The sequence below is a fragment of the Maniola jurtina genome, chromosome 27 (genome assembly GCF_905333055.1).
Source record: "Maniola jurtina chromosome 27, ilManJurt1.1, whole genome shotgun sequence".
NCBI lineage: Eukaryota > Metazoa > Arthropoda > Insecta > Lepidoptera > Nymphalidae > Maniola > Maniola jurtina.
In genome coordinates, this window is record NC_060055.1 from 2,719,018 (window position 1) to 2,730,161 (window position 11,144).

At 34.1% G+C, this 11,144-nt stretch overlaps 1 protein-coding gene across 1 annotated transcript; it reads left to right on the forward strand.

Annotated features, from left to right (window-relative positions):
• Positions 1–1,376: 1,376 nt before the first annotated feature.
• Positions 1,377–7,177, forward strand: LOC123878992 (ephrin-B2a). The gene has a single exon (XM_045926447.1). The coding sequence runs from the start codon at positions 2,019–2,021 to the stop codon at positions 2,799–2,801; it is 783 nt and encodes a 260-aa protein (XP_045782403.1). The 5' UTR covers positions 1,377–2,018; the 3' UTR covers positions 2,802–7,177.
• Positions 7,178–11,144: the final 3,967 nt, after the last annotated feature.

The following is an 11,144-nucleotide window of genomic DNA, read 5'->3' on the forward strand; positions in this document are numbered from 1 at the left end:
ATAGATACGTATAATTTTAGGCACCATTGTTATAGACTGTTTATATTACTATAATACATATATTTTGTTAAAGACTAATGAGGTTTTTTTTAACAGAGCCAAAAATACCCTAATTGGGGGTTGGGGGATCATTTAGGTAATTCATTAACTTAAAACTAAAGCTACTTGGGTTCCAAACGCGCCCAGGTCTGAGAAGAGCCCACGACAAACTCTACGTACGGAACCCCAAAAGAGTAAGGCCTGACTCGCACTTGGTCGGTTTTGTCTATTTTTTCAATTTATCGGTAGGTAAATAAGATGAAACCCCTATATTTAAACTGACTCTGTTTATGTAACATTAATATTTTCATTACATTTGTGTGAGTCAAAACCCTGATTACCAAAATAGGGTTAAGTATGTCCTAAAGTCATGTAGAGTCGCGTGAAAAAATATATTGTTAAGAATTTATTCCCATATTTTATATATAATATTTATGAACAACTTTTACTACTTTTTAAAAAGTAATCATATAATGTGAATTCTTAATTTATTGTTTAATTTTGTGTGTAAAAATATATTTAAAAATTAGTTCTTATGGAAGATATTATACCCTGAAATGTACTTGGACTCACTGCAAATCAAAAAAAAAACTTTTTGTAAAAAAAACTACTAGCTACTTATAAGTAAAACTTAAACAAACGTAACAAATTTTTAATGAGTTTTAAGTATTATTATTATTTATTATTCTTTCTAGTAAAATGTCAATCATGAGAAATTATAGGAAAAACGCTCGTTTGCATAATAGGACATTTCTAAACGAGCAGGGCTTAGGTCACTTATCCATGGTGTAGGTACCTAGTAGGTACATGGCATGCGTGCGCCACCCTAACGCAAAAAGCTGCACCTTACTTTAATTAAAACGTTTTGACATGAAAAAACATATTTTAGTTATATAACAATTATTAATGCGTCTATATAACAATGAATGCGTCTATATAACAATTACTGGAACATTTGTGTCATTCATATGATTTTTTTTTGTTAAAATTTAAATATCGAATTAATTCGATATGATTTCATTCAAAATAAGAACAAGATTTTAGCATAATTTTGGAATGTTAATTAGTATAGATTATGTTTTCTATTACAGCATATTGCGTTCTCTATTTAAATATTTAGCCCATATTGCTCCGTAAAACCCCATAAAGCCTTTGCTTGGGCTTCGCGAGCTTAAAAGCTTGTTTGTGGCAATGCACTTTTTTAATGACGCGTCGGCTGCGTTCATATTAAACTTAAAAAAAGCTAAAATTAACCTACCTTTTTCATACTTTGACACACTTAAATTTAAGTTTAAATCAATTTTTTGATGTTTTAATGTAAATTGTAGGGCTTAAATATGTTATTTTAATAAATGATATAAAAAAGCTCTAAATTAGGTCTTTCGTAATGACATAAGGCTGTTTCGGTCTCTCGTAATGGCGTCGAAAGTTCGCCGTAAGCTTGAACGCGCCGGTAGGGGGTGTGAAGCGCGGGGTGCGGAGTGCGGGCCGCATGCGTACGGACGGCCGGGGCAGCATTCCAGTAGTTCGCCCCGACGCCGCGCGGCGCTACGTTGCCTCGGTCCGCGACGCACGCTCCTATACAAAGAACGCCTCACCATTGTAAAAAATCTGTGATGTATTGATTAATTCCAACGTTTTCCAAACACAAAATACGCCGCCGGACAAAGCTGTACGCGTTTCGAACTAAAACAACAACGTTTTAAGTGATTATTCCTACCCTTCGAGCGGGCCACGTCCCATGAAATTCCGCATTTATCGATGAATAGAATCTAGTGTGTAGACGGAACATGGTGGACTGTACGGTGCGATGAGTGAAATTGTTCGTGTTGTTGTGTGAAACGGCCGTTTTATAATGTGTCCCGTTGGAAATAAAGTTTGTGACTGAATATGGATTGGTATGCGAACACGAGAGCATAGAAAAAGTTGCTCGCGTCTTCGATCGGATAATGAGAGCTCGTGAACGATAAACATACAGAATGGTGTCCTACGCTCACTTTGGTATGCGACAAGCTCCCTGGACCCTGCTAGTCCTCATTTTCTTCATCGAAAGCGTCATGGGGAACTACGCTAAGTCGTTTTACATCCACTGGAACACAACCAACAGTATATTCAGAATAGACAATACCGACCATGTATTCGATCTGAATAAAGGCAACGCTCAGTTCGAGTACGACCAAGTGAATATAATATGTCCAGTGTACGCTCCGGGGACTTACGAAGAGGACACGGAAAAGTATATAATTTATAACGTAAGCAAAGAAGAGTACGATACGTGTAGGATAACGAATCCTAACCCGCGCATTATAGCGATATGCGATAAGCCGCACAAACTGATGTTCTTCACGATTACCTTCAGACCGTTCACGCCTCAGCCCGGCGGGCTGGAATTCCTGCCCGGGAAAGACTACTATTTTATATCCACGTCCAGTAAGGACGACTTGCATAGACGCATCGGGGGGCGTTGTTTGAGTAACAATATGAAGCTCGTGTTTCGGGTGTGCTGTAAGCCTGAGGACCAGTCGCCGGCGCCTGCTCCTCAGCCGACACCGCCGCCGCCGCCTCCCCCTCCCACAACTCCAACGACCACAACGAGCACCACCACAGTGAAACCGGTCACGAAAAAGACGCACAAGTATGATAAGACCCCGAATGAGGTTGTGAAGAGTGAGGAACTGTCGTACTCCCGTGGGGCAGCGCTCGCCTCGTCTCTCGCGTTGGCTTTGGCTGCGAGCGCCGTTTTAGCGCCTCTGGCTCGGTGAATGTGCGCTAAAGCGGCGCGGCCACCGCGTCCCGACCTCTTGGCGAAACCCTGTTCGGCACACACCACACAAACACTACAGTCTCTACAGTCCCTAAACTACCCAGACTCTCTGGTCTTTACGTGAATCTGTGTGCTAAAACAATGTGATGGACGCAAGTCGCAAAACGAATAACAAAAAAAAAACTCTAGTGCTTAATACGGTTCTTTGGAATGTTTGTGGAGTTATGTGCTAAGTGGATTACGATTTTGGATATTTTGTAAGTACGTAGTGAGTGCCGAGTGCGGTGGTTTGGTTATCGAGATTGGTGCCGAAAAGGATTACTGACCGGTTTTTTTAGAGTTGTGCAAAATTCCTAGTTATTTCCAGAAAGTTCCAATGACAAATTTTTTAGTCTGTAAGGGAACTTTGTGAGCCTAATTTTACTATTGTAACTAAAGTATATATCTGGCCTACTGAATAATCGAACTATTATTATTATACAAGAAGATCGGATAGCAGAAGCGGCGACTGTAGTTACGAAGTCATTAAAATATACATATATATTATAAATATAAAAAAACGTTAACATGTATAATGGTAATATAGGTTTCTTAAACCATTAGGAATTAAATTTTTATATTTTCACTAATGCAATGAAGGATATTTGATTAAGAATTAGGATTCAAATACTGAAATAGAAGAAATCTTATATAGATCGAGTTAGGTAGATTTTAATTTAGTTCAAAAGACATTTTTTTTTGTTTATTTCCATATGACCTAACGCTTAGAATTTATTTATACGAAAAAAACTGTGGCAAGTTGAGAATCTTGTCCAAAAACACTGTGATTTTGGTTTTATTTAGGGTGTAATTTTTATCTATGCTTTCATTATGTGATATGAAATTTATTTGTATTTAAAAAGTAATGCATTTAACCTCATAATATTGTTTTACTCTTGACTGATTTGAAGCTTCACTATTTATTATTTTATGCATTATAATATTTAAAAGAATCACAGCTTTCAGTGACTTTTGGGTCACAGACAATTTGTATTTGAGTAATTGCTCAAAACTGGCATAAACACCTCAGATCTAGCCTTTTACTTAATTTATATTAAGCTAAACATCTTGATTAAGTACTATTAATCACTTCAAAATGATGAATTTACACTTGAAACCAGAATAATATATCTACAGCTTGAATCATTGACTTAGTTGAGAAAGTCTACTGCCTAAAATATCCGCCCAGAACAAAATTGGCTTCAAATATTTAAACAAATTTAGATGTAATTTTACTATTCCCCGTAAAGTATTAGACACATGCCAATTATGTTCAAATTCTCTGAATCTCAGCCATGACTTCAGATCTGGATAAAACAGACATCCATAAAGATGAGGTATAAAATATGTTTAACAGATTTCAGTCATTAATATACAGCAGACGTTGAAAATTCGTTTCGAAACGTCCGATTAGTGTTTCCAACTAAAATCTGTTGATTTATGCCATTTCGATTGCACACAAAATAAAAATACTAAAAGTAATGTCATCCTTTTCATAATGTTCGCTACAGAAAAAGAGGGCACGAAATTAAGGCTTGTAAATTTTGTTTGTTTTGTTTTGCGTGCAACCGAATGAACACTATTCTCATTTTCACTAAAACTAAGCCTGTTGAAATATATAATGTGCAAGGATTAGGATTCTTGGCACTTCTGGTTTCATGTGTAAACATCCCACCAAGCACGAACGTGCCATGTGAGAAATATGTGAAATAACAACAGTTCACATTATGAAATAGTCAAATAGTTAAATAGTAGTTGAAATAGACCGGTTTTCAGTTAGACATACGCATTTAGTGGCAGTCAATATATTTTTAAAATAGTGCTTAAGAAAACATTCGGGTTTAACACTGCATTGCACAAATTCATATATCCCAAGAAAATCTTAAACTCAATTGAATAATGCGAATATTTAAAGTCCCTTGGACTTGATAGTAATTTTGTTGAATTCAGGCGTCTTTATTGAAATATGAACACGTAAAAAGTAAAAAAAACATAATAGGATTCATAATTAGATACTTATTGAATGATGATAAGTAGATATTAAGAGGTCGTATGTATAATAATTAAACAGTCCATAATAAATCAATCGACTGAGTGGATGGAACGATAATACTTTATCCTAATTATCAGCAATAAAGTAATATAACGTTAGAGGATAATCAAAATAGAAAGCGTAACTAATTAGCGAAAAATATTTACCATATAGCAAACAGACATCAGAGTAAAATGTTGGATTCATTTGTAAAATACCGGTAATGACCTAACCTTGCAGACAAAAGACATAAGCCGAGAAACATTATGGAAATGAATTCCACTTTTAAAAATAGATACTTAATGAGTCGTTTACCCCAGAACGAGAAACGGATGAAAGAAATGGACGTTGCTACAATTGAAGAGTTTTAACGTTTACACGCTCCACGTATCGTAAATTTACCGAAATGAGATAATTACATAAAGAATTAAAGAACACACGTTTGGAAAATGAAAAAGACAGATCGTAAACATACGAAAACGTGTCAGCTGTAAATGACTGGATGGCTAATGCATTGTTTTCTAAACAACGGATTTAAAAATACAACATTTTATCTCTGGTACCTATTAAAGTTCGGTGTTAGTTCACTGCCATATGCTGAGTGCATCTATTTTTATTAAAACTAAACAGTTTGGATATGCCTAAGCGTTTCGTGGTACAGTCTGTGTTTAATGCTGTCTTTTGGTTATTTTAAGATTACGACCCTGAAGGGATTGTGAAGGGATAATCAGCCTAACCTGTTTGTAATAACTTTGGAACGTGTTTCCTTGCCCCGCCAGGCGGAGATTAAAATAATATACAACGTGCGTGAAATGTAACGATTAGTTTATAACATGTTTAATGTTGGAAATGCAGACAGAATGTGAAAAGGGATGATTACTCTCAAACGTAATGGTATGGATGGTTGGATCAAAAGTCATGACTGGATAGTAAAAAAACCTGACTTCTAGTTTGATCCTTTACTGTTTTTCTTCATCTTTGATGTTACGCTCTTGTCAGAACAGTCGTGGGCATCATTGCAGTGCTATGATATGCCTAACAATGCGCCTCCATTCCTCTCTGATGGCTAGAATGCACTGCACTCTTGTAAGGTTACATCCATCGCAACTGGTCTATCCATCTACCTCGTGCACTTTACTCATCCTTGGACTGCTGGAAGTTCAATGGAAACATCTTTGTGTGACTAAAGAAAGTGGGAATGCAAGCATAGACGCTGCTTGATGCCAATTCTTCGAAAATGCACTTGTTGGTCTTTAATGTTATAAGATCTTAATGTGTGTTATGTGAAGTACATAACTCAAAAACTACTAAAATGATTGAAAGAAAGAGTTCATTAGTGAAGTCTTAACTAGAACGAGACATAAAATTTTACTCAAATTCTTGCAAAGTGGAAGGCAAAGGATTATCTAAGAAGTAATATCATAACTTTTCATTTGTATTACACTGTTTTATTCTCATGAATTGAATAACTAAACAGTTAGGACATAAAATAAAAGAGGGCAATAAATTTCTGCCACTAATAAAGACGTGAGAAATGACTCGAATCTGATTTATACAAAAAATTCTTAACCGAGACAATACAAAAAAAAAATCAGGAGAGATAATTCAAAGTTATTACATCACCGAGAAATCCCGTAGCAGTAAACACATGCGACATCAAAGAATGTTTCGGAATTAATTGATGACATCACATTAGTTAAAACCACAGTCTGTGAGTACGTACGTATTATTTTTAATCACGTCTTGGCATAAGTATTTGTAAACCATTCCAATATTTCCTAGAAGGATGAGTTGAGAGACTAAAACGATTTTATAAAAAAAAACGTGAACACTAGACAGTATGCAAAGATTTGTTGACTAAAGACCTTCTGAGAAATTAAACAAAAGCTACAAAAATTGTGTAACACTTTCGTTTTTATGGTTAAGATTACATACAGCTTCTGTCATAAAGTAAAAGTTAGTGCAGAATAAATCCTTGAATGGGAATTAAGATCTATAAGTCGACAAAAATCTAGAGATTTAAACAATAGTTACGGAAGTTCAGAAGTCAAACTTTAACTTCTATTAAAATTACAATAAAGGAATAATTTGGATAATATGCTGAAAAACTACAATGATACTTTTCATTTGATACCAAACCTGATGCCAGGATATTAGATTTGACGTGCGGTCAGAAAGGTGGAGCGCTAAGATGACGCCTCATTTATCAAAATCTACTGAGTGGTTTGGGAGTTCAGAAGATACAGATTTAAGTAAAACTGTTGAAACTGTTATAGTTGGTTAAACAAGTCTTATCATAATTTTTTTTTAAAACACGACTGCACTGCTAAATTAAAAAAAAATAGCCTTGGAATAATGTAAGGAGCTAAGCTATACCCCATACATTCAAATCTGTTTGGGAATTGAGAAGTTATGGTGGAATAAATAAACTCATATACATATAGTTTGCGACAAGCCGACATGGCAATCGGGTTGGGGGCGCCCCGTACACCCGTAATAGCCCCCGTGCTAACCCGGTACGGGACAGCGCGGATAACGTGCGGGTGTGCGGGACGTTCCCCCGCCTTATACCCTGATTATCATGTCGACCTGTCGCGAACTATACATAGACCCTGAAAAAATTACACTCCTATTTTTGGACAGTCGTGTAAAAAAAAAGAACCTACTCCTTTTTTTGAAGTCGGTTAAAAATTGCAATGCATTGTTAAACCCGTATGCGTAACCAACATTTTTCTCTTAGTATTTCTCTCTCATATTAGTTTTCGGTTAGTTGTGCTGTGTACTTAGAATAATTACTTAATTGCCTATTAATGAAAAAAAATGACGACCTCATTTTTTGAATCTCAAAAGAAAATCAGTCCGCTAGTTATAATGATGGAAATGATAATTTTTATATTTAAATCTTGGGTGATTTCCAACCAGACACAAAGTGAGTCATTCCGTAACAAAATATACATAACAATGTAGTCATTTCAACTCAAATAGACAATGAAATTGGTCACGCTAATTTCTACTAACTGTAACAAAAAAAATTGAAAACGAAATTATACATAAAAAAAAACTATAAGTCAAATTCATGGTCCGTAAAACTTTTTGATTGGATTCTACTGTGACATATGAAAACAAAACATCACAAAAAAACAATACTTACAACAATATTTATATGTCATACTTAAAGTGAGGTTTGAATCAAATTTATCGTCCGTAAAAATGGTTTTTGTCGTAATATTACCGATGTTATTATCATACACATAATTTAAACTAAACACTAATTCTGAAAATCCCAAAAATTATGGATATTAGGCCTATATAATATATCGTGATAAATAAGATGCAAGAAACATTTTTGACATCTTGATAACTCAATTTATTGATTATACTAAATCTAGTAGAAAACCCACAGTAGCCGATGTTAATTCGAATAACAGTCACATTAATTTAAAAAAACTGGACATGGGATTAAGTTTTTGGTATTTTTGCAATATCAATAAATTTTTATTGTCGTCTTTTATAACGACCGGTTCATATAGTTCTGGTAGCATTCCATCAATCCATACCGTATAATTCTACGACAGTGTTATGGATTTAGTTAGCTAGTTTGGTCAGTTAGTTAGTATGGATCAGTAATTGGATTCCATATAATAACTCTACTTACTAAGCCAGTGTGACTGAAAGCGCGTCATATACATACTATACTGAATAAAGCGTTTAGATAATTCATTTTGCGCTAATGACTAGAATAATGCAAAAGTTCATCCATCCCAGTCCAGTTCTAAAAAGGAATTATCCAGTGACTGAAATAATATGAACCGGCCATAAAGACATGGATGACACACTGTTTTGATTTAATCACGTTTAAACAATGGTGTCGGTTACAGTTCTTATCTCAACACTTATCCAATGGAAGGATTTATTTCAAGTTAAAATAAAACCTTTTTGAGATAATGCAAAAGAAAACAATTTTGAGGACATTGTTTAACCGTTTTGCGTATTTAGTTACCGAAAAATGTATTAAATATTGCAAAAACTGTTATATAACAATATAACATAAATTGCGTTGAAAAAATATTGAATTTACTAGCTAATTGAACTGTCTAAAACATTCAGCAATATATATTGCTTTTTAATTAAAAACAGTTTCAATATTTGAAAGATTTTTTTATATTAGAAACTTATGACATTTACTTATTAATTCATTTATTATGTAAAAATGCAAGTGTGGGCTAGTATAGATGGAATAGCCAATTAAAAAGTTCAAAAGGGCCGGGAATTTCACATCCAGGTGTTAAAAAAAGTAATTAAAAGCTATAAAATATATGACCAATAAAATTCTAATATACAAGTCACAAGTTACAACTTGAAGAAGTTGCAGTTGCACATTCATCGGATTAACATAAAATAAACTTTGTGTCTGTTGGAAATCCTACTTAATTGATAATTTTTAAGGATAATGTGAATTTCGTTTGAAGTAACGATGGTGTAGTTATTAAAAAAATTGACCAAACCGTTTTTGTATCGCAAGGCATATTTGGGATATCCTCAAAATTGTGCCTGATTTTATCATTTTCTGTGGAGGCTTTATTGTGCTTCCTGAACCGTACGAAACAGATTTCAATGGGCACCTTGAAAAGGAGATGGACGAAATTGGGTCTAACGATCCTTTATAATAGCTGTAATATAATAAAGAAATGAATAGATTATGACATAAATAATATGTAATACGATAATATTTATTTATTCAATATGCATATTTGTATATTTAACGATAATAAAGGGGTATCTCTTTCACTTGCTCTATACAAAAGTATTTTGGTTGTCATTTGAATATTAACCAATCAAACTAGATGCTATTTTGTAGACAAGTTGTAGAAACTAATATCTGTCTGTAGTTTTCAGGTTTCCGTAAAAATAAATAGTTTAAAAGTTACATGAGTTCAAAGCTTTGTATGTTAATTATTTAAACTGTGTAACTTTGAAACTGAATTTCTTAACGGAAATCGGGAAATAGATATTAGTTCGTATTAAGAACATTTCTATCTACGGTCCATATCTACAAAAAAATATTGAGTTTGATTCATTCAAATGAGAGCCAAATTACGTTTGTTTGGGGCGCACTACGAATAAAACCCTCTTAAAACATGAACTATGTCAAAAGTCTCTTAAAATACGAATTACATTTACATTTACATCAACAGTTTAACGAAAATGGCATTTGTGCATCTTTTTCTTTTTAATATTGCTAAAAAAGGACGGAACAGGAATTTCACATTTAAAGACTCTAAATTTTAGTGCACGCTACAAAAAACAATCTCGCAGCTGGCAGCTAGAGTCACGAGGTTTGACAACTGTAATCTAAATTTAAAACTGTCAAACTGTGTCTGTCCTTTTCATATTACATTAGTAAGAAGAGGATGCGAATACTCTAAAATCTAGTTGTGCTCAGAATCCGTACTAATATTGATTTATAATAGTAAGCAGCTAAACAAAAAAAAAGTTGTGATGCGAGGTAGAAAACTAAACTTCGAAAGAATGAGATGAAGAGTACCGAGAGTAGAGCAATAATAATAAAAAAAACTGAACATAAATGTAAAAAGCTCCCGGATACATTCTATTCTAAATAGGCACATGTTATACAAACTCCAAATTTTCAATTTCAACAAATGACACGAGATGCTTATGGTAACTAAGGTATGAAATAATAGAAAACACTGTATGATTCTATCTCATTCTTTCGCAGGCTAAATCCTGTATTGTGTATGGTGGTCTCTTTTTAGTGCTGCTTTTTCGTTTTATCGACTTTCGAATCGCAACGGTTATAAAGAAGTTTCTCTTCAATAAAATCTGTTTCAACCCTGTTCATCTTGAGTCCAAGGCTGTACGAAACCACGTCCATCTCCTTTGTAATATTTCTAATAATACTCAAGTAAAGCCTTCACGGATACTTGGTAAAGTTAATTTCTTTGCTCAGCGGAGGTTGTAACGTAATTTTAAAGTGGCTCCCGAAATTAAGGGCTTCTTTATTATTTGAGGACTTGTATATTTTATTTATTATGATAATTGTATTATTACGTTTTGTTCCTTTGTACGTCCATTGGAGAGCAATGATCTGGTACAGGTACTAATGATCCCATGATTATTACTAAGACTTTTTATTATTAATACTTTAGAACTAGGTACTTACTCGTAATTCAGGTAATGACAAATGATAATAGCGCCGATTCTTTTTCTTTCTCTAAACTAAATAATAGAGTACCTATTAGTATCTCTTTC

What these genes read in the sequence shown, in the direction of transcription:
- LOC123878992 (XM_045926447.1), top strand. Translation starts at nt 2,019, where the DNA reads ATGGTGTCCTACGCTCACTTTGGTATGCGACAAGCTCCCTGGACCCTG.